The following is a 24,540-nucleotide window of genomic DNA, read 5'->3' as shown; positions in this document are numbered from 1 at the left end:
CTGACAGTCTGACCACTATAAAACCAGAAACTACTGACAGTCTGACTGCTATAAAACCAGAAACTACTTACAGTCTATGTGCTGTAAAACCAGAAACTACTGACAGTCTGACCACTATAAAACCAGAAACTACTTACAGTCTATGTGCTGTAAAACCAGAAACTACTGACAGTCTAAGTGCTATAAAACCTGAAACTACTGACAGTCTAAGTGCTATAAGACTAAACGCTACTGACACTGTGACCACCATAAAACCAGAGACTACTGACAGTCTGGCCGCTATTAAAGCAGAAACTATTGACAGTCTGACTGCTATAAAACTAGAAATTACTGACAGTCTATGTGCTGTAAAACCAGAAACTCCTGACAGTCTGACCGTTATAAAACCTGAAACTACTGATAGTCTAAGTGCTATAAGACTGGACACTACTGACACTGTGGCCACCATAAAACCAGAGACTACTGACAGTCTTACTCCTATAAAACCAGAAACTACTGACATTTTGGTCGCTATAAAACCAGAAATTACTTACAGTCTGACTGCTATAAAACCAGAAACTACTGACAGTCTGACTGCTATAAGACTGGACACTACTGACACTGTGGTCACCATAAAAATAGAGACTACTGACAGTCTGACTGCTATAAAGCCAGAGACTACTGACAGTCTGACTGCTATAAAACCAGAGACTACTGACAGTCTGACTGCTATAAAACCAGAAACTACTGACAGTCTGGCCACTATAAAAGCAGAAACTACTGATAGACTTAGTGCTATAAAACCAGAACATTGTCTTAGTGCCATAAGACTGGACACTACTGACACTGTGGCCACCATAAAACCAGAAACTACAGACAGTCTGACTGCTATAAAACCAGAAACTACTGACAGTCTGACTGCTATAAAATCAGAAACTACTGACAGTCTAAGCGCTATGAAACCAGAAACTACTGACAGTGCAAGCACTGTAAAGTCAGAAACTACTGACAGTTTGACCACTATAAAACCAGAAACTACTGACAGTCTAACTGCTATAAAATCAGAAACTACTGACAGTTTGACCACTATAAAACCAGAAACTACTGACAGTCTGACTGCTATAAAATCAGAAACTACTGACAGTTTGACCACTATAAAACCAGAAACTACTGACAGTCTGAGCATTATAAAGTCAGACACAACTGACAGGCTGACCGTTATAAAGTCAGATACTTCTGCCAGTTTAAACGCTAGAAAAGCAGATACTACTGAAAATCGAATCACTGTGAAAAACGATATTACTGACAGTCTGACCGCTAGAAAACCAGAGACCAGAACAGCCAGCCCAGCCCAGCTTCCTATAGAAACACAGGCCTCACATCCACCATCATTAGAACACCTAGCGCCTCAGAGAACACACACTGAGGGCACACTCTCTCGAGCCACACTCCATCACGAGGGGATGCTGACCGGAGCCCTGGTAAGCTCACCAACAAACACAGGGTTGCCTTAATTCACTATCTCTCTCTCTCTCAACCTTTACTCAGACTCACTCTACCGAACTAGGGTCCGACCAATATGACCAGTCTGCCCCTGATACTGAGTCCCAAGAGACCTCGAAATACAAAAGTCAGTACTGATACCTAGGTACCACAGACCCAGCTGCTAGATTCAGACAGTACACCACACCTGATACCTGAGAAGTTTGCTCCACCACCTCCATGCCAGATCAGAGAAAAGACCCTAACAGACCCTAATCCAGCCCACCTGACCCAACTATTCGATGCCATCAGAAGTTCTTGATTAGCTGAACATGAACCTTGAAGGGCTCTTGGTTGGCAGTAGAAGAGGCAGTGGTGGCTCACTGGGTTGCTGATCACAGGGTTGTGGGTTTCATACCCAGGTACCCTGCTATGGTTGACCCTTTGGGCAAGGCCCTTAACCCTCTCTGCTCCAGAGGCACCATAGTATGGCTGACCCTGTGCTCTTACTTTGACTTTGACCTCTGCTGGGCTATGCAAAATGACTGGGGTACTGCACAGATGGGTTAAAGGTGGAGGTCAAAAGTGGAGGTCAAGTTCGATGATGAGGATTTAAGTGGTTCTTCTTCTTCTGGTATGGATCAGGTTTTGAGACTCCATGTATATATCGGTCGGGCCCTACCACCAACTCCCTCTCTAACGATTAGCCCCCTCTGCTTAATGACAGTGTGTACTGTGATATTGGGAGTCATGCATTTTAACCCCTGGAAGTCTGGATCAGCAGGTTCCACAGACTGTACAGGACCAGAACTTTCCGTTAGATTCTAATCTGCACTTTCCACACGTCTGCAGCTCCTCAGCAAAGGTCAGAGTAGTGACAGCTGTGACTTCCAGGGGTTAAAACCAGAGACCGCCCTATTTGCACCTTCCTGGAACTCACAAGCGCTCACTTTCCTAACATTCCATGGATTCAGTTCCAGAACCAGTCAAGTAAGTAACGCATCTCCTCACATACATCAAACACTGTCTACCCGCACTGGCCACTTTATTAGAAACACCTACACCTGTGCTTACACTGACTGGTCACTTTATTAGGAACACCCTAAGAACACTGGGGCTATAAGCGGGTTTTAAACTGAATCCATACAAAAGTGTGTGTGTGTGTGTGTGTGTGTGGGTACAGTATATGTTTCAACTGTAAGGGCAGCTGAGGCCTTGAGAAAGGCAGCATCTTAGAGAACTGAAACTCTCTCTCTCACTCTCTGTGTGTGTGTGTGTGTGTGTGTGTGTGTGTGTGTGTGTGTGTGTGTGTGTGTGAGAATGTTTTCCTTGTCACACAAGCTGTCTGTGAAACCAGCGGCTCTTTCAGGAAGTAGTGTGCCGGCAGGTGGGCGGAGCCAGGCAGGGAAAAGAGAGAGAGAGAGAGAATGAGTAAACAGTCCGAGCATGAGGGCGAACGAGAGCGATGTAAGAGGGCACAAGTGTGAGTGAGTGTGTGTTAGAAAGAGATCAGGAAGAGCAGAGCATAACCAGGAATACACACTGAGAGAGAGAGAGAGAGAGAGAGAGAGAGAGAGAGAGACTTGCTGTGTCTTGCTCTTGTTGTGGATGTGTTTGTTGTAGCTGTCACAAGTAAGAGAGGGAGAGAGAAGAGCGAGAGAGGTAGAGAAAGATAGGTATAAAGAGCTGAGAGAGAAGAGCGAGAGCGGTAAAGTCGGGTAGAAGGAGAGTAGGGTGAGAGGTAGAGTGAGTGGTAGAGTGGGGAGAGGGAGGTAGAGTGAGTGGTAGAGGGGAGAGAGAGAGGTAGAGTGAGTGGTAGAGAGGTAGAGTGAGTGGTAGAGTGGGGAGAGAGGTAAAGTGAGTGGTAGAGATGAGAGGGAGGTAGTGAGAGGGGTAGAGTAGAGAGAGAGAGGTAGAGTGAGTGGTAAAGACGAGAGGGAGGTAGTGAGAGGGGTAGAGAGAGAGAGGTAGAGTGAGTGGTAGAGACGAGAGGGAGGTAGTGAGAGGGGTAGAGAGAGAGAGGTAGAGTGAGTGGTAGAGACGAGAGGGAGGTAGTGAGAGGGGTAGAGTAGAGAGAGAGAGGTAGAGTGAGTGATTGAGAAGTAGAGTGAGTGTAGAGTAGGGAGAAAGAAAGGTAGAGTGAGTGGTAGAGAAGTAGAGTGAGTGTAGAGAAGTAGAGTGAGTGGTAGAGGGGCGAGACAGTTAGAGAGAGAGAGAGAGAGAGAGAGAGAGAGAGAGAGAGTGCTCGAGAAACAGTGGAGCAGGGAGAGCGCTAGAGTGAGTGGTAGAGGGGAGAGAGAGTAGAGAAACAGGTAGAGTAGGTAGAGAGAGAGAGAGAGAGAGAGAGAAGGGCGAGCGAGGTCCACTATGAGGTAGAGCAGGTCGAGAGAGGTATGCTCTGAGTTAGTTCAGCTGAGTGAGGCAGTATTTATAGTCCTTTCGAGGTTAATGGACACACCCAGTGCTTTACAGGCTGCAAGGAACTGCTCTTAAACAAACACGCACACACACACACTTATGCACACATATAGTGTAACACAGCGCGTGTGTGTGCGAATGTGTGTCTATAGGCCTCAGCAGAAGCCGGAGTGCTGCACGCGTGTGTGCAGAAGGCCGCAGTGTTGGAGGTGTGTTTGGAGCAGGCCCGGGTCAGCCTGGGTCAGACCGGACGGGCGGCGCTGGACAGCAGCATGCAGCACAGCATAGAGAGACAGCTGCAGCATTGCCAGGTACACACACACACACACACACACACATATATATATAAGTACACACAGTAAAGTCCAGCCAGTCTAAGCTATCTCTGCGCTCCCGGGACTGTCAAGTGACAGCTTAGACTGGCTGTACTTTACACTGGGCTCTTCCTCAGAGTTCCAGCTTCATCATACACACCACATAAGTGTCTTGTTACTGTGGTGTGTGTGTGTGTGTGTGTGTGTCCAAAATGAGCTGACCAGTTGGTTTTAGACTCAGGACAGGTTGATGATTAGCCTGTAACCCATTTTTCAGCTTATCAAAGGGAGCAGTTGAGTGAGTGAGTGTGTGTGTGTGTGTGTAAAGCAGGAGAGTGTGTATATGTGTGTATCAGCATTGTTGACATTGTTGACGTGGGAATGCAAACAGTGTGTTTCGGTTACACTCAGTCGGTACACATGCGGCCACACTGCTAAGGCTGGTGAAGGCTCTATGAGGAGCTCCTGCAGTTTCTATAGTGAGGGATGCTATTAAGGGGAAATGTGGAGGTCAGGGTAGACCCAGATGCCTGAAACGAGGATGGCTTCTTCAGGTTTCTAGCAGTTGTGCCCGACACCCCCTCAATCACCCCCTGGCATTAGGCAGCATGGTGCCAGTAGGTTGATGTTTATCTGCTTCAGAGAGTCCTATTCTATTGGCAGTACTTTACTTTACTCTACAGGGACTAGACAAGCTGTGTGTGTGTGCATTTGCACATCTGTGTCAACAATGGGTGCAGCTTAAAGTAGCTGAATGCATTCAATAAAAGAGGTGTCCACAAACTTTTTGACATATATATATACACACACACACACACACACCAGTGCACAGACAGAATGACGGCTTTTTTAAAAGCTGAGTCAGTGACTGCATTGAGAAATTCAAATACTCCAGCGTAAATTTTGTTCAAATCAGGGTGAAAAGCTCACTTCCCTTTATCGACAGTCTGTGATCTGTTCAAATGTCTCATCAGAATGACATAAAAGAGCTGAACTAGTGAAGTGAATTGTGTTGTGAATGTGTGTGAGGAGCGAGAGAGCTCGAGAAAGAGTGAGTGGTAAAGGGGAGAGAAAGTAGAAAGTAGCACAGTCACTCAGAAACTCAGTGCATCCAACAATAAGGGCAGCAAGGAGCTGTTTTATACAGTAGTCATGGAGGTGCTGGGTGTTATCTAGGTGCAGCTTGGTGCTCCGTGTTCTGGATGTATGAGCGTAATCTGACTCGCCCTCATTAATGTTTCAGAGCAGGGACAGAGCAGTGACCTGTCGACCTGAGCGCTGTAACAGCCTGAACCGAACGAGGCTGAGGCTGGGAGACATGAGGGCAGCAATGAAGGAGATGGGAACACGGTTAGCAAGTTAGAACTGCTGATTGGCCGCTTTGCCGTAGGCCAGATCGTCAGCCCGTCTGCACCTGGAACAGAATAGTGCCCTATAATAGTGCCCTATGTAGTGGTATGGATTTTCACATGTAGGGTATAGGGAATCGGTCACAGTTTCGGACACAGCTACTATATTACCATAGATTTGAGAAGTTTTGACCCTAAATCCAACATGGCGGAGGGATATGGAGTGTGTGATGCAGCTAAATTAAAATTTCTGTTCCATCGTCAGAATTACGTACGGGAGACTGGTGGGTTCGGATAGCACATTAAATGGCTAGGTTTGTGTTTGTGCAGTCATGGCAACGCCTGGTCCTCTCTGAAGTTTCTCTGAACTGAACCATCTTAAACCGAACCCCCCTCTGACCGAAGGCTGACTTCTCAACAGTTCCTGTGTTGTCTACAGAAAGTGAATGTATATACCGGAGTTTCGACCCAGGAGTGTATTTGCATGTGCAAATGTGATGTAGCCACACAGACACACACACTCTCTCTTTCACACACACACACTCTCTCACACACGCACATACTCTCAAAGCTATCTCCTGAGATAAGTCAAACATAAAGCTGTGCTTTGTATGAATTCACATGATGTTCAGAAAAGCATGATGTAAGCTAATAGTGTGTGTGTGCATGTGTGTGTGTGTGTGTGTGTGTGTGTGTGTGTGTAGGAGATGTTTGTGGAGATTGAGCAGAAAGTGTCCAGTGTGTCTGTGCTGGGTGATGATGATGAAGAGCAGCGCGCTCTCAGTGCTAAACTGCAGAGACTGAAGAAGAACCTGCTCGGGTTCCAACTACTGTTGCAGGAGAGATACACTGAAGAACAGGTATACATACACACACACACACACACACACACACACACACACACACATACACTCACACACGGCCTGACAGAGTGATCTGACCATCCTCTCAACTAAGCAACACCACTACCATCTGGCACACAATAACTACCATCTAGCAACATCATAGCAACCACCAAGGATCCATTTAGCAATACCATAGCAACCAGCTAGCAGCACTGTAGAAATCAGCTGGAATGCCATAACAACCACCAAGAAACACTATAGCAACCACTTAGCAACACCATAGTGACCACCTAGCAACACCATAACTACCATCTAGCAACACCATAGCAACCACCGAGCATCCACTTGGCAACAAAATAGCAACCAACTAGCAGCACCATAGAAACCACCTGGAATACCATAGCAACAGCCTAGTAACTGCCTGAATGTAGAAACCACTTTACATGTTTAGTGTCTTCTGTTTTTATTATTTCTCTGCTTCTGGACCTCATCCAGCTCACTGTGAATTGCAGGTGTGTGTTGGGAGGCAGCGCCCCCTTCAGGGCAGGCTAACGCGTAGCTGCAGCGTACAAGAGATTCTGACCTCAGGCAGGGGCAAACTGTTTAGACAGAGCAGCCTGCAGCAGCAGAGGGTAAGCCAGCCTGATGCACGGGGTCTTGTGAATGTGATGTTAAGAGGTAGTCCTACCTCCTAGAACTACTCACTAGTCCCTGATTTGGCTAGTACCATCCCTTAGTCCCTCGGTGGCCTAAGAACCACCCACTAGTCCCTGGGCGGAGTAGAACCATCCACTAGTCCCTGGGCGGAATAGAACCACTCACTAGTCCCTGAGTGGTCTAGAACCACCCACTAGTCCCTGACTGGAATAGAACCACCCACTAGTCCCTGACTGGGATAGAACCATCCACTAGTCCCTGAGTGGCCTAGAACCACCCACTAGTCCCTGAGTGGCCTAGAACCACCCACTAGTCCCAGACTGGGATAGAACCATCCACTAGTCCCTGAGTGGCCTAGAACCATCCACTAGTCCCTGAGTGGCCTAGAACCACCCACTAGTCCCTGACTGGGATAGAACCACCCACTAGTCCCTAACTGGGATAGAACCAACCACTAGTCCCTGACTGGGATAGAACCACCCACTAGTCCCTAACTGGGATAGAACCAACCACTAGTCCCTGACTGGGATAGAACCACCCACTAGTCCCTAACTGGGATAGAACCAACCACTAGTCCCTGACTGGGATAGAACCATCCACTAGTCCCTGACTGGGATAGAACCATCCACTAGTCCCTGAGTGGCCTAGAACCACCCACTAGTCCCTGAGTGGCCTAGAACCATCCACTAGTCCCTGACTGGGATAGAACCATCCACTAGTCCCTGAGTGGCCTAGAACCATCCACTAGTCCCTGAGTGGCCTAGAACCATCCACTAGTCCCTGACTGGGATAGAACCACCCACTAGTCCCTAACTGGGATAGAACCAACCACTAGTCCCTGACTGGGATAGAACCACCCACTAGTCCCTCAGTGGCCTAGAACCACCCACTAGTCCCTCAGTGGCCTAGAACCAACCACTAGTCCCTGACTGGGATAGAACCACCCACTAGTCCCTCAGTGGCCTAGAACCACCCACTAGTCCCTGAGTGGCCTAGAACCAACCACTAGTCCCTGACTGGGATAGAACCACCCACTAGTCCCTCAGTGGCCTAGAACCACCCACTAGTCCCTGAGTGGCCTAGAACCACCCACTAGTCCCTGTTGATTTTGAATGTAATAAATGTGAAATTCAGCAATTTTCTGTAAGCGAGAATCAGGAGGAAGTTACTGTACAATACAGACGCAGCAGCTGAAGTGTGCCTTTAATGTGGTTCTACTGTGATGCATTGTCCAGTTGGTGGAACTGCTCTCTCTCGCGCGTGCGCTATCGCGCTATCGCGCTCTCTCACTCTCTCACTCTCTTTCTCTCTATTAGGAGTTAGAGCAGGGTTTGAGTGAACAGAGAGAGCTGACTAAAGCCATCGCAGCCAGAGGACGACTGCACAGCCAAACTGCAGAGGAACACACAGGGTAACACACACACACATACACACTCACCCACTAACCCACCCACCCACTAACTCATCCACCCACCCTCTGAACTCACCCACCTACCCATCTTTGGACAGTGTGCTTTGGACAGATCCTGAGTCCCAGAATCCTGAAGCCTTTTGCCTCTGGTCTTCTACCCTGGCTCTCTGCAGGCTCTCTGCTCCAGCAGCAACAGTGCTGGAGGACGAGGCGAGACGCGAACTGGAGGACTCAGTGCGCAGGAAGTGGACTCACCTCCAGCAGAGACTGACCCAGAGAGCAGAACCGCAGCAGGACGAGGAGGAGAACTCTGAGATGGGAGAACCAGCACAGGTCTGAACTCACCGTCCTGCAGCTGTGTGCAGCTGTGTGAGGCTTAAAGCCGTAGCTTGATGAGAAATCTAATTAACTGGAATCTAATCAAGCAGCTTGGACGGCTGGGGTCTCATGGCTAATGTTGCTCACATGATTGTGTGTGTGTGGGTTTGCAGATATCTGCCCCGTCTGTGTGTGTGTGGAGCAGCGCTGATGGAGCTGTGTGTCTACAGGAGCTACAGTCACATGTCACACACCTCAGACAGCTGAGACAGACTGTCTCTGCAGAACCAGTGAGTTTTCCAATCGTGTCCAGGTTCTGACCATCTAGCTGATGGGATTTGAGGTTATGCTGCAGAAATTCGAAGGTCGACCTCCCATCCACTGGCAGCAAAACAGCCCTAGAGCACGATACTACCACCACCATGCTTAACAGTTGGTACTGGTGGTGTTCTTGGGGTTGAAGACCTCACCTTTACTTGTTCAATGAAATCTTAGAAAGCCTGAAATTGCCATGGCTTTCTCGTCCCTGAGGAACACCCACCCTCTCTCTCTCTGTCTCTCTCTCTCTCTCTCTCTCTCTCTCTCTGTCTCTCTCTCTCTCTCTATCTCTGTCACTCTCTCTCTCTCTCTCTCTCTCTCTCTCTCTCTCTCTCTCTGTAGGACGTGCGAGCAGTAGATGAAGGCTTGTTTGAGGTTCTGAGTGGAGTTGGACTCTCTCTTTCTTCTCTATCTACTGTGCTCCTCTACCAGCCACGGCATACATACACTGATACACACCACCAGCTTCCGCAGTTACAGGTACCCAGAATCTAGCATCCACCCATCCATCCATTCACCCACCCACCCACCCACCCATCAATCCAAAATTCATCAATCCATTCATTCATTTATTCATCTACCTATCAATCCATCCATCAACCACCAATCACCCACCCAGTCATTCATCCATCATTCCATCTATCAATCCACCACTCCACCCATTCACACATCCATCCATTCATCCGTCTTCCCATCAATCCATCCATCAACCACCAATTCACCCACCCATCCATTCATCCATCACTCCATCTATCAATCCACCACTCCACCCATCCACACATCCATCCATCCATCCGTCTTCCCATCAATCCATCCATCAACCACCAATCCACCCACCCATCCATTCATCCATCACTCCATCTATCAATCCACCACTCCACTTATCCACACATCCATCCATCCATCCGTCTACCCATCAATCCATCCATCAACCACTAATCCACCCATCCATCCACTCATCCGTCCATCCACCCCTCCATTTTCACGCATCACTCTATCCATCAATCCACCAATCCATCCATCTATCTTTCCATCCACCCATCCACTCATCCATCCATCACTCTATCCATCAATCCACCAATCCACCAATCCATCCATCCATCTTTCCATCCACCCATCCACTCATCCATACATCCCTTTCCATCTCCACCAATCACTCCATCCATCAATGCACCAATCCATCATTCCATCCCTCCATCCACTCATCCATCACTCCACCCATCCATCTATTCATCCACCCCTCCATCTATCCAGTTAATAGACTAACTGAGCTCGTTCTGCTCTCTCTGGGTAGAGTCTGTCTGCGGAGCTGACCTCTTTGGACACCGAGCTGACCTCTCAGGTCTCAGAGGTCGTGAGGTCTTTAGGCCCAGCCTCAGCAGCAGCGGGAGCACATGCGTGTGTGGATCTGCTGCAGGAGCACGTGCGTGAGCTCCAGAGCGCTCTCTCTGAGAAGCAGAAGCAGCTCCAGAAGCAGCTGGATCACACAGACCACCAACAGGTCAGACACACAGCCCACTTTTAACCTACATGTGAATGTAAAACCGGCATGTACAGAAACAGCGTCCCTCCTAAAACCTGACGAGTTTAACTCCCACTAAACCACCAGAGTGTGATTCGGTCAGCACTTCTGTGTCTGGATCTGTTAACCCCCTTAAACACCCCCAAAAACCTGTGAACATCTCACCCTCCCCTCACCCACCCATACTGTTCCTGCACCCTCACTAAACAAACACAGCTCCTGCACGTCTTCTCACTGGCCACTTTATCTGAAACACCCAGCTTGTCTAGTCCCTGTAGAAAAAGAGAAGTACTGCCAATAGAATAGGACTCCATGAACCTACATGAACAGGCGTGGGCTATAGAGGGGTATAAAGCCCCCCAGCATTAAACTGTGGAGCAGTGGAAGATCTGTGTTTTCTGGAATGATGGATGGTGGAGCTCCATCTGGTACCTTTGGGATGAGGTGAGGTGAGGTGGGGTGGTGATCATCCAACATCCATCCTGACCTCACTAGCACTCTTGTCACTGGAACAATCAAATCCTCACAGCAATGCTCTTCTTCTAGTAGAAATCCTTCTTCCCTGGACAGTAGAGACAGTTACTCCAACTAAAACAGGATAAACTCGTAAGAAACAATGAATGAGCAGGTGTCCCAATACTTTTGTCCATTTTGTGTATCTATGCAATGCCATTTCTTAAAGCCTTGTGTTTCTCTAACCCCACAGAGGAAGATTAAAAACATGCATGCCTCCTTACTCGCTAACATCTCAGCCAACCCCACCTCTCAGGAAGAATCCCAGTGTGACCTTCACACCCGGCTACAGGTAAGCACTCACCTGCCTCACACACACACAGGTGAGGGGAAAGCAGTCGCCCTGCTGTAACGCACTTAGAACCTGCACTGATATATGCAGTACATACCATCGCAGCCACCATTAGAATACTCGTATCTCCAAGACGGCAACTTTACAGGAGAAGCGAGCATTTCTATTGGTCGGTTTATCAGGAAATCTGGACATGGGAATAAGAACAACTGCCAGATTCACATCAAGTGAAAAACCTCAGATGTTGGTCCTCAGCAACTTGCAGCTTATCGCTGACAGACAGAAGCACGGCGGTTCTGACCACCTCTGGCTCGGACTAGGTTGCAGGTTCAGCGGCTTTGCCTTTAGCAGCTTCTGGAGAGAAACAGCTGAGGTCAGTTTAGCTTGCTGGTGGTTGTGTGTCACTGTGGTGTAGCCTGGCCTCAGTTTTGAGGAAGTGTGCCCTGAAGAACGTGTGGGCTTCAGCCTACGTGGGCTTAGTCTTGGGCTTCCTGTCCTTGGGCTTCTCTTTTTCATTTGTCTTTGAATCAGAAGACAGTCCCTTCCTTGAGGACCATTTATGGGTTCCTCAGGTTGTAACTGTGGAGGAACCTCTTAAGATGTTTTGCAGAACCCTCAGGGCTCCTTTGTCTAATAAAACCCTTTTCTTGAAGGTTCCTCAATTCGTCCAGAACCTTCAGAAGTTCCTTAAGGGACGTATACTTTTAACAATGTAGTAGGAATGCCCCCCCCCTCCCCCCGTCTTGCTTTTCTGCTAAATTGAGACCATTACTTAGAACTGTTTAAAAAATGGCAAATGATGATGTAGTAAAAAAGGAAGTGCCTGAGAAGCTTGCGAAGTCTCGCAGTTCTTGTTTGCGTCTTGGGTCGTCCTGCTGCACTGCCCTTTACAGGTCTATCCACAGATCTTGGATGGTGTATAGGTTATGAGACCATGGGGGCCGAGGCAAAACCTTCAGCCTGCACCTCTTGAGGTCGTCTATTGTAGATCTTGAGGCTCCTTCATGAAGGTCATATTGTGCACCACCACTCCAGAGTCTGCTGAAGCTTCCTGAAGGGGGTTGCCCTTCTTTACTATCAGTCCTACCAGCAGTTCTTTCTGAAAGTCTTCCAGACACCCAGCTTGACCTCCACCGTTCCTGCTAATTCCATTCCTCACAGTCTTCTCCTGCTCTGTGGGCATCAGTTATGCTAATGTTCAGAGTGCAGAGTTTTCACAGCATTGACTGGGAACAGGCCACAGCCCTAACAGACCTGGGTAAAATCTGCAAAGTCAATGTTTTGAGGGGTGTCCAAACTTTTGCATGGTTCTCGTTTTCTACTTTTCTCACGCTAGAGAAGCCTGGTTGGCTGCTGATTGTTGGGACGGGGTTTAAGGAGTCTGGTTGTCTTTGGGGTGTCCAAACCTTTGCATGCCGCTTCAATCCTTTTCTCACAGTAATGTCACTGTATTCCTGATGTTTTTCATGCGTTTAGCAGTTTAGAAAAAAATTGTGAATCAGGATTTTGGTGCACATTTACCAAGACGAAATTGGTGACGCTCCAAGTCCAGTGTCTGTTAGCATGTTAGCCTAGCATCTCCTCTTGTAAATGGGATTAATCAGGCTTATTTGATTTTTGGCCAAACTGCACCTTTATTTGCCATGTATGCACTTATATGACCCTGCCACGCATCAGTGTCCAGCCTATCAGAGGAAAGTTGGAGGACAGGGGGCGTGGATTATGGTATGGACACTCCCATGCTCTACCATTGGAGTTTTTTTTAAAGGCATAAATTCTTAGGGTTGCAGAGAAAAAGTGTGTATCGCTACCTCTGTAGTCTGTGTGTGTGTGTGTGTGTGTGTGTGTGTGTGTGTGTGTGTGTGTGTGTGGGAGGTACAGTGTATTGAGGAGATCTTGCTGCTTTTGGGTCGGGCCGATGGGCTCGGTGTTCAGCCGTGCATGCTGTGAGCTACCATCAACTGTTTACTGTTCGATTCAGCCAATCAGCTGCAGCAGCCGTTATCAGTGCAGTCGAGCATCATCCTCCATATCGTTTTCTAACTGCACTAAAATAACTGCAGTAAACACACACACACACACACACACACACACACTCTTCCTCTCTCTCTACATTCAGTGGACGTCTCTTAGAGAGCTGCCATAGTTCTTTAATTGTCTGTAAGATTCAGCTGTTCGCTGAAGGCCTGAAGTGGACCTCCGAGTGACCTCTGACCTTCTCTCTTCTTCATGGTCTCTGGGTTTGTGTGAGCAGGCCGTTGCGGGGTTCCAGCAGGAGCTCCAGCAGACGGAGAAAGAGCTAAAGGAGCTGAGAGAGGAAACCGAGAGGGAGGGACGGACATCAGCGCTCACTCTGGAGATCAACACACTCGAGGTCAGTGCCCTGACAGTGACCCTGGCTGAGGCCTATATACCCACACACGCATGGGAGATATTTATATATATATATATATATATATATATATATATATATATATATATATATATATATATATATATATATAATATTATATTATACATTTTATACTATATCTATATAATAAATACATATATTATAATATATGTATTTATTATATAGATATAGTATAAAATGTATAATATAAAATATATAATACATTATTATTATTATTTAAAGTATTTAAATCTAAATGGTGTGTGTGTGTGTGTGTCTGTAGAACCTGTTGGACAGTGTGTGGTGTGGCGTGCAGGAGCACAGTGCTGATGTGCAGTGCAGGCTGGAGCAGCAGCAGCAGTGTGAGGGGCTCAGGAAGAGCCTGCAGGACCTGCTGGAAATGGCCAGAGAAAGACTGACCTGCTCTAACCACGTCCAGCTGGACAGCACGCAGCAGCTGCGCACACACATCAGCTCACAGACGGTAAAGCAATGCACACACGAACACACACACACACTTCACAAGACCACTGGTTTAAATCCTGCGTTGACGGCAGTGTATGTTTTCATGACCACTGCTGAGAAGATGCTGCCCATTCAGTTCTAGAGAGTCATACAGTATGAGGAGGTCTATTAGAGATAGCTCCACCCACTTTGAGGAGAGTGTGAGATGATTACGGTGTGGTGGAGTTTGGAATCCAGTAGACCACTTTCCTTCATTACTGCTCCTCTCTGTGTCTGCAGAGGCTTTTCCTGTCTCTGGACGCCCGTCTGCGGTCTCTGCAGCAGCTGAGCGCCTGGGTTCCAGATGCCGGGGCGCCTGCAGTGGCGCAGCTGGAGGAGCAGGTGGACGACCTACAGAGACAGGCGCTGCACACTGTGACTGCACTGCGAGCTGCTCTGCAGGTAATTTTACATACAGGGTCAGCTGTGTCCGAATTCCAACCACCAATCCACGTTGTGTAATGTGACCACGATGCTACCACCACCATGCTTAACAGTCGGTACAGTTTTCTTAAGCTTAAATGCCTAACCTTTACACTCCCTAAGGAGCAGGAGCCAGGACCTGACTGGTACTCCCCCTGACTGTTACTGCGAATGGTGACCTGTGTTGTGATGTGTGTGTGTGTGTGTGTGGTCTGCTAAAGGTCTGGACTCAGTGGGAAGAGGGCCAGGACTGGTTGGGGAAACTCCTACAAGACCTGGAGACTCAACTTTCCAAGGTGCAGCTCGGAGAGCAAACAGAGGAGGAGCTACAGGAGCACCTGTCAGCTTATGAGGTACTGCTGCTGAAACCAGTCTCACGGATGAGGTCCCATGAAGACAGCATGCTTATGTCTTTGGAATTACGTTCAAGCTAACTTGACTAGCAACCACCTACCAACCCCATATTAACCACTAAGAAGCTCTATAGCAACCATAAAGCAACTACTTAGCAACTCTGTAACAGCCATCTTGAACATTATAGGGATTGCCCAGCAAGCTCCTAGACACACCATAGAAACCACTAAGCAACTCCTTAGCAACCACCTAACAACAATAGAGCACACAACTAGCAACTACTAAGCAACAGCATAGCAGTAACCTGGAATGCCATAGAAACTGTAACATCACCCCTATACTAATGCACTAATAACACTGTAGCATTCATCACCACAGCAACACCATAGCAATCAACACCATAGCTGTCACTTAGCAGGACTATAGCAACCACCTGGCATACCATAACAACCATCTACCTAAATAGTTTTCCCCTTACCGACGACCTAAAATTACCTTGCAACCACACAGCAACCACCTGGGATACCGTGGCAACTGTCTAGCAATCACATAGCAACCACTAAACTACTCCATAGTAAACAACTAATAACATTGTAGCACTCATCACCACAGCAACATCATAGCAATCACCGATCAGCACCATAGCTGTCACCTAGCAACACTATAGCAACCACCTGGTATATCATAACAACTATCTACCTAAATAGTTTTACCCTAGTGACCACTTAGCGACCACCTAAAATGACAACCACCTGGGATGTCATAGCAACTGTCAAGCAATCACATAGCATCCACCCTAGCAACCACTAAACAACTCCATAGCAAACAACTAATGACACTATATTACTCATCTGCTAACCACTTAGCAACACCATAACAAACAATCACCTAAAAAAACCTATAGCAACCACCTGGTATACCATAACAACCTCCTACCTATATAGTTTTACCCTAGTGACCACATAGCAGCAGCCTAGCAACTGCCTGGAAGTGGGAACCCCCCAAACTGCACAACCATTCTTTTCTAATTCCCTTTACCGGCCCTCCCCCTCCCCCTCCCCCGCTCTCTTGTAGCTCCGCCTTGCTGGTGTGCAGTGCGTGTTCTCCCTCCTCTAGTTCTCTCCTTTCTCTCCGTCAGACGCTGCAGGCCGTCCTGGAGGAGAACCGAGGTCGGATCGGTCTAGTTTTGGATCAGGCATGCAGAATACAGAAAGAGGGCGTGGCTGAACCATGTGTGGGTGTGTCCCGCCATATGATGCACAGGGTAGAAGTGTCTGCCCTGAGACTGAAGCAGAGATTGGCTGCCCTGCAGAGGAAGATAGAGCACGGACGAGACTCCGCCCACCAGATGAAAAAGCTCTGGGACAGGTAAAACTGCTGCGTGTTTTTAAGTGACCGGTCATGAGGAAAACACCACCTCGTCTCCTTCCTTCTCCACGGTTCTTCTGAGCCCAGCCTCCCCGTCCTGCCTCGAGGGGTGTGGTCCGTTCTAGCAAATTAATTAATTCATTTTTTCACATATGAAATGACATGAAAATAAATACCTTTAATAATACTCTCCTCTTCTTCCCAAAACACTAGAAATGTTCAACAATATTTGAATGGATGCAAAAATGATGAATTGCCCAAACATTTGATGGACATTGAAATGTTTTTGTTTAAATAATTAATGAATTATTTCATTATATTATGTAAATTTAATTATTAAATTTATTCATTTGTTCAGGTACCACCGGGACTCGGCAGCGCTGCACAAGTGGATGGACAAAGCCAAAGAACACCTGCACAGCTGGACAGGTCACATGACCTCACCTAAGCAGAACACAGACCAAGTACTGTCCCACTACAAGGAGTTTACAGTGAGCTTTTTTATTTACTACTGTTCACTTTAGTTTCTGTTTCTTGTTTTATACAAAGCACACTGCTCTAAATAATATTATAGAAATATTAATTATAGAACATATGGCAATATTATATATATATTACTAATAAGCATTATTTCTAGTAATAGTATTTATTCATTTATTTCTTAACATTTATATAATAATTATTTTCTCTGTGCAATATGCCTGTTCCACTGGCAGCAAAGCAGCCCCAGAACATGACACTACCACCACCATGCTTAACAGTTGGTACAGTGTGCTTTGCCTTTACTCCATTAAACATGCCTCTGGTCACTGTGATCAAACAGCTCAACCCTGATGTCATCTGACCATAAACGTTCCCTCCAGAAGGGAGCGTCTTTTCTAAATAAATAAATAAATAAATAAATAAATAATGGTGTGTAAACCTCTGATCACTACTGTGCCTACAAACCCTGTAGGTGGCCTTACTGAAGGCTCCACAACGCCTTATAGCTCATTCCCCAAGTGTCGGCTTTTGAAGGTGGAATGACCTTGGCTTTCGTTGACCTGAGCCTCTCCGAGTGTGTCTGTAGGTTTAGGTCGGCTTGCGCAGACGTGGTGAGGCCTCAGAAATGCTGCCGATCCGTAAAGTGTTGCCATACAGGCTTGAGCTTTACTGGTTTATACTGTCCACGTTCTTCTCAGGAGCTGAGTAAGGAGCTGGAGATAAAATCCGCGCTGAAGGCCTCCGTGATCAGCGCTGGGACTGCATTACTGCAGCTGGGCGAGAGAGAACAGCCGGACACCGGTGATATCGACCAGGATGCTACCTCCAAAACTGCTCTCAATGTCCAAGAGGTGGAATTGTCTACTGGATCTAAAGCTATGGTCCAACATCAATCTCCCTTGCCCACCCTAGCTGGAGAGGACGTTCCTCTGGCCTGTGGGACCAGCTCACATACCTCCATAGAGTCAGCGGATGGAAACACTCTTGTCAAAGCCATGTCCAGCCCCATGGCTCTGTCTCCTGCCCTGCTGTCCCTACAGGCTCAGCTCACTCAGGTAGAACTTGGCTGGATGGAGATCTTCACAGGCATTCCTGCTGCACAGCAACAACTGCACCAGGTGAGATGGCGTATAGCGTTTATGTATAGGAATAAATACTAACCGGACACTTTATTGGAAACTCCTCTCTCATAGCGCCTCACCTTGGCGTCCTACAGACCTTCATCAGTGGTCAGTTTCTGACCAGAAAGTCGCTCTTGGCTGGATGGTGCTCTCACTCTGAACCCAGCGTTTCTGTTTTTTTTCTCAGTGCGTGATGGACAGGTTGAGTCCCCAGGGCCTGTTGACCCGTCTGAGTGGCTGGATCAGTGCTGCCGGACGCAGGCTTGACGAGGCTGAGAGAGCCGCTCGCTCCTCCAGCACCATGGCTCAGCTCAGAGCACTCCTCAGCTCTTACAAGGTACTACAGTCACACGCACCTGCAGAAAGGGTCCTTCCGCCAAGCCTCGCTCATGCTGACCTGCAAACCTCTCAGCTCAACATGACCAGTGAAACCAGTGATTCCAACTCTGTGTGTCCTGTCCCTCTCTGTGGTTTATGTGTGTAGATGCTGAAGAGAGAGCAGGCGTGTGAGCAGTGGTCAGTGGACTTCCTGAACCACTCCGCACTGAAGCAGACTGACCCCGACTCACACCGATACAAACACACCACCTTCGCTGAGCAGCTAGGGGAGCTCAACTTCCGCTGGCTCACGGTCCAATCACAAGTGAACACACAGGTGAGATTGCACACACACACACACACACACGTATATGTAAATATATTCATCTAGGTATATGATATATCCCATGTGTATTATCGTGTATATGGACATACCTGTATGCAATAATAATATAACATACATATATATGTAATGATATACATTTCCCATATTCAGTATTTGCATATGGCATATGCCTGATAATGTTTCCTGTATTTATAAATATTAAATATATGTAAGTATATGTAATAATGCTAAATCCCATATGTATAAAAATGTCTATATCTATATTTAGTATCTATATAATAATAATAATAATAATAATACATTCCATATGTATTAATTAAATGTAAGTACCTATATAATAATAATAATGAAAATAATAATAATAATAATAATAATAATAATAATCCCATATGTATTAAAAAATTAAAATATTAATAATAAAGACATATCTCATATGTCTTAAATGTGATTACATGTAATAATAATGTACCCCGTATGTATTCAATACATGTACCTATATAATAATAATAATAATAGTTATAATGTATCCTATATTCATTAAATAAATGTAAGTACCTATATTAATATGTAATAACAATGTAATAACGATGTAATAATAATGTAATATGTGTCCCATGTGTATTATATATATATAAGTAAGTACATATATGTAATAACAATGATCCCTGTATGAATATCTAATAATTATGTTCTTATGTAACATTGAGGTCTTGTTGTGATTGCAGTTGCAGCAGACGGAGCAGATGCTGAGGGTGTGTGCAGACAGAGAAGGCAAACTGCAGCTTTTGCAGCTCTGGATCAGAGGTCGTGAGGAGTGGATACGATTGGCTGAGAGACCCGTCAGTCGCTCCCAGGCGGAAAACAACCTGAAGGACTGCGAGGTCAGACGCTAATCTGCGGTGCAGTGGTTTGGCCCAAAAATCAGATCTGCGTAGTACAAAGATTCTGATGAACCTGCAGCCATGCCCTCAGTCCTGTACCAGCTCCTCTGTGTGTGTGTGTGTGTGTGTGTGTGTGTGTGTCATTGTCTCTGATCCTCCCATCTTCCCTCTCTCAGGAGTTGGAGAAGAAGCTGAAGACCCGGTCTGCTGAGCTGAGGGCGTTGAGGAAGAGGAGACTGAGCGGCGAGGAAGAAGAGCAGAGGGACGCAGACTTCATCAGACAGGTCCACAGTGTCGACCGGTCATTAACAGAGCTCGCTCAACAGGTACTGCTCAGCTTCAGCTGCCCATACCAAAACAATTCAGCAACTGCCATCAAATTCAGCACTTTTATAATAATGAAATTCTTTTATTACGGAATCGGACATCAGAAAGGTTTGACCGGTGATGTACCGTAGATACAGTCCATTTCTCATGTCATTTCCCCCTTTCAGAACGCCACCCTGAGGCAGGCATTGCAGCAGGTGTGCACACTGTGGTCTCAGTTTGACAGTGGGCGGAGTCAAGCGTATCTCAGAACCCTGAGGATCTTCCACTCCCTGGAGCATTGCCAAATCTCCCACACCTCCCTCACAGCTCTGGAGAAAAGCTACACTGACAAGCTACAGGTGCTACAGATGGATGCTAGCTAATGATGACTGGTTGCGTGGCCCCGGGTGGTCCAGCGGACTAAGGCGCTGTCACTGTGATCAGAGGGTCGCTGGTTCGAATCCCGATCACGCTGCTAGCCATCGGCAGCCGGGGCCTCGAGAGAGCGCATTTGGCCATGCTCTCTCTAGGGTGGGTAGATGGCACGTTGGTTGGTTGACTGGTTGCAACACAGGACATCATAGCATCATAGCAACCAGCTACCAACAGTGAAGCATGGTAATTAGTTAGCAGCAGAATTATATGACCACCCAGCCATATCACCCAGCATAATTCATAACTGTTTAGCGACAGCATAGCAACCATTTGGAACAGAACCCCCTAGCAACACCCTGACAACCATCAGGACTTCAGCAGTTGCAGTTTTCTGTAGGTGGCGTACGATTGTGCTGTATCTGTTTTCCCTCAATGCCGCTTTCTCGATTTAGACACTGCAAGCTCAGGCTGAGGAGACTGACCGGCAGTGGGAGGAGCTTGACCACACACTGTCCTCCCTTACTGGTGGGATTAACACTGGCTCCTCCCACTTATTATTGGAGCAGCAGAGGAAGGAGAAAGCACGGTTGGTTTACAATTCATTATATAACACGCCTAAAATACTGTTGGCCACTTTATCAGAAACCCCTCTCTCTTAAAGCTCCATCTGCTGATGCACAGTTTGTGTTTGCTCTCGAGCTTCATCAGATCACAGTACACTGTGTGGACAAAAGTACTGGGACATCTGCTCATTCATCACTTCTACTGAAATCAAGGGTATTACAAAAGTGGTCTATCCAGCTTTGGCTGGAGTGACTGTCTCTACTGTCCAGGAGAGGCTTTCTACTAGATTTTGGAGGAGCATTGCTGTGAGGATTTGATTGCATTCAAGAGCAACATAAGTGTGAGTGAGGTCAGGATGTTGGATGATCACCACACAACCTCATCCCCAACATCATCCCAAAAGTACTGGATGGAGCACCATCCATCACTCCAGAGAACAGAGTACTTCCACTGCTCCACAGCTCAATGCTGGGGGGCTTTATACCCCTCTATAGAGCCCACGCCTGGCATTAGGCAGCATGATGCCAATAGGTTCATGTAGTTCATCTGCTCCAGAGAGTCCTATTCTATTGATTTGAAGGGGTGTCCACAAACTTTTAGACATGTAGTGTATATTGATGACCTGTAGGGTAGGTGGAGCTCATAAAGTGGTCACTAAGTTAGTTTGATGTTTTCCAGCTGGTTGGAGGTGAGGCAGAATCTCACACACACGTCTCTGAGGTTACACACTCTGCTGGAGGCCTGGAAGCAGCACTCGGCTCTGGTGGAACCCTGCTCCCAGAAGCTGGAGCAGTACAGAGAGCGGTTCTCCTCCCTATCGAACTCCGCATCTGAACCTGAGGCCAACACTGAGAGACTTTCAGCCTGTGTACAGCAGCTGCATGTGAGTGCACACACCCGCCAACACACATCAGCACCATAGCAACCGGTGTATAGCATATAGTAAGTAGTCAGTAGCACCCTGTCAACCATGAAAAAGCATCTAGCAACTAGGAATAAGAGCTAGATCATAGCAACCACTTGGGAAAGCATGGCAACTACCTAGGAACAGCCTAGCAACTGCTTGGAATAATTTAGTAACCACAAAGAAGCCCTATAACAAGCACTTGGGTTACTATAGCAACCACTTAGCAAGAGCATAGCAACCACTTGGAAGAATATAGCAGCCACAAAGAGACCCTATAAAAAGTCACACTGGATACCATAGCAACTGCTCAGCAACAGCATAGCAACCACTTTATACAAACTAGCGACCACCTGGGATACCATATCAGCTGCTTAGCAACAGAATAGCAACCACTTGACTATCATGCCAACTACCTATCAACAGCATTGCAAACTGCCTGGCACAAAATAGCAACTACATTATCATAATGTGTTGTCATAGCAACTGCTTAGCAGGAGCATAGGAACCAAAGCAAATGTTTGGAAGAATGTAGCAACCACAGAGAAACCCTGGGGTACCATAGCGACTGCTCAGCAACAGCTTAACAACCCCTTAGAACAATTTAGCGACCACTTGGGATACTATATCAAATGCATAGCAACCATGAAGCAGCTCCATATCAACCATGTGGGATAGCACAGCCAAACAGCTTAGCAACTGCCCACATAGTGATGCCTTGGCAACCTCCTGGGATACCATAGCACCTGCTTAGCAACATCATGACAACCACTTGGAAATTCAAATTGGTTACAGTAGCAACTACGTAGCAAGATCATAGCAATCAATTGGGACAGCATAGCAACCATCTAGCGACTCCATGGCAGCCACCTGGGATCCCATAGCAAAACCTCTTGGAACGGCCCACATAGCAGCGGCCCACATAGCAACGTCTTAGCAACCACCTGGGATTCCATAGCAACTGCTTAGCAACAGCTTTTTATAAAAGCTTGAAACAGGTAGTCTGGTCATCTACGTCAGAGAGAATCTCTGTTAGGAGCAGACTGACCACAGTCTTTGTTTCATGTTCAGGAGTTGCTGAAGGAGACTAACCGTCTCCAGACCGGCCTGGACCAAGTGCATGAAGCCTCCAAAGAGCTGGTTGGCCAGATGGAGCCCAGCGCAGCGGCCTTCGTCCAGTCGGAGTGCCGGCTCTTGACGCGTGGTTGCCTCCAGCTCGAGGAGGCTCTGAAGGGGAAGCTTGGAGAAACAGAAGTAAGAAATATTCAAAGCTGCAGCCAAGGCATGTTTGGTGTCTACAGTCCAGTTTTGAGGTGGAGCTCAAAAGTTCTGATGATGTAGTTTGATGTGGTTAGATGTCATGCTTGCTTTTGTCCATTAGGTGGCAGTGTGCTGATGTTTTGGATGATATACTCTGTTTGAACACTCTGGTCTGATCTGCATGTGCTCGTTTTAGGAGGATCTCAAGCAGCTTCAGGAATTTAAGCAGCTGCTGGAGTCACTAGAAACTCATTTAGAGGACTGGAGGAATAGCCAAAGTGGACACTCCGATCCTCAGCCCACAGATATCACTAAGGTTTGTTGCACACTCACTCTCACTCACTGGCCACTTTATTAGAAACACCTGTCTTTGTGCTTCCACGCACTGGCCACTTTATTAGAAACCCCTACCCTGCACTTCCACTCTCTGGCCACTTTATTAGAAACATCTACCTTGTGCTTCCACTCACTGGCCACACCTATTTTTGTGCTTTGCTTACTGGCCACTTTATTGGAAACCCCTGCCCTGGACCTTTACTCCATGTCAGTAAACAGTGTGGGTGTCTGTGTGTGTTCTCCACAGTCGGGTTTGTTAGAGTTGAGCTCTCACTCTGCTGACCTTGAGCTGCTCAATGGACTCAGCCACAGGCTGACCCTCAGTGACCCCACGACTCGGCGGTTGCAGAACCTGAGGAAGAAGTGGGCTCAGGCCTCGGCTCATGCTCAGGAGCGATGCAGGCAAGAGTTCTGAACAGCCTCCTCATTAACAGTCCTGTTCCAGCTATTATAGCTTCCAGAGAATACACATACAAAAATCACCACTTATAGATATACGTGTGTGTGTGTGTGTGCGTATGTGTGTGTGTGTGTGTGTGTGTGTGTGTGTGTGTGTGCAGTGAGCTGCAGGCGGCTTCTCTCCAGCAACTGGATTTTGAGCAGAGGTGTGAGACCTGGATGGTGTTTCTGCAGAGGATGGAGGACAGCCTGGCAGGAGAAATCTCATCTACCTACCCTCAGCTCAGACAGCAGCTCTGCACACACCAGGTACAACACACACACACACCAGGTACAACACACACACACACCCACAAACACACACACCAGGTACAACACACACACACACACCAGGTACAACACACACACACACCCACACACACACACACCAGGTACAACACACACACACACCCACACACACACACACCAGGTACAACACACACACACACCAGGTACAACACACACACACACACACATCAGGTACAACACACACACACACCAGGTACAACACACACACACACCAGGTACAACACACACACACACACACACACACACACACCAGGTGCAACACACACACACACACACCAGGTACAACACACACACACACACACCAGGTACAACACACACACAAAGGCCTGTTGTCTTCAACCTGTTGACTAGAAAATACAGGTCCTACACTCATTTACTCTCTCTCTCTGTCTCTCTCTCTCTGTCTCTCTGTCTCTCTCTCTGTCTCTGTCTCTCTC

At 47.2% G+C, this 24,540-nt stretch overlaps 1 protein-coding gene across 1 annotated transcript in view; it reads left to right on the top strand.

The window, feature by feature from the left end:
* The window catches only part of syne2b (spectrin repeat containing, nuclear envelope 2b), a 123,356-nt gene that overhangs the window by 71,465 nt on the left and 27,351 nt on the right, over positions 1-24,540 (top strand). The window contains exons 76-102 of the mRNA XM_072677330.1: positions 4,032-4,190; positions 6,247-6,402; positions 6,900-7,019; positions 8,361-8,455; positions 8,629-8,788; positions 8,947-9,063; positions 9,434-9,571; positions 10,386-10,592; positions 11,320-11,418; positions 13,673-13,792; positions 14,094-14,294; positions 14,555-14,716; positions 14,959-15,090; positions 16,230-16,459; positions 16,818-16,950; positions 17,641-18,060; positions 18,251-18,400; positions 18,548-18,718; positions 19,453-19,608; positions 19,785-19,934; positions 20,103-20,276; positions 20,745-20,878; positions 21,535-21,739; positions 22,832-23,014; positions 23,217-23,336; positions 23,604-23,758; positions 23,917-24,064. Coding sequence (XP_072533431.1) covers positions 4,032-4,190; positions 6,247-6,402; positions 6,900-7,019; positions 8,361-8,455; positions 8,629-8,788; positions 8,947-9,063; positions 9,434-9,571; positions 10,386-10,592; positions 11,320-11,418; positions 13,673-13,792; positions 14,094-14,294; positions 14,555-14,716; positions 14,959-15,090; positions 16,230-16,459; positions 16,818-16,950; positions 17,641-18,060; positions 18,251-18,400; positions 18,548-18,718; positions 19,453-19,608; positions 19,785-19,934; positions 20,103-20,276; positions 20,745-20,878; positions 21,535-21,739; positions 22,832-23,014; positions 23,217-23,336; positions 23,604-23,758; positions 23,917-24,064 — 4,395 coding nt within the window. The remainder of the gene's footprint in view (positions 1-4,031; positions 4,191-6,246; positions 6,403-6,899; positions 7,020-8,360; positions 8,456-8,628; positions 8,789-8,946; positions 9,064-9,433; positions 9,572-10,385; positions 10,593-11,319; positions 11,419-13,672; positions 13,793-14,093; positions 14,295-14,554; positions 14,717-14,958; positions 15,091-16,229; positions 16,460-16,817; positions 16,951-17,640; positions 18,061-18,250; positions 18,401-18,547; positions 18,719-19,452; positions 19,609-19,784; positions 19,935-20,102; positions 20,277-20,744; positions 20,879-21,534; positions 21,740-22,831; positions 23,015-23,216; positions 23,337-23,603; positions 23,759-23,916; positions 24,065-24,540) is intronic.

This window comes from Salminus brasiliensis, chromosome 4 (assembly GCF_030463535.1).
Source record: "Salminus brasiliensis chromosome 4, fSalBra1.hap2, whole genome shotgun sequence".
Taxonomy (NCBI): domain Eukaryota; kingdom Metazoa; phylum Chordata; class Actinopteri; order Characiformes; family Bryconidae; genus Salminus; species Salminus brasiliensis.
The sequence above is the reverse complement of the archived record's forward strand: the minus strand, read 5'-3'. Positions and strand labels throughout refer to the sequence as shown.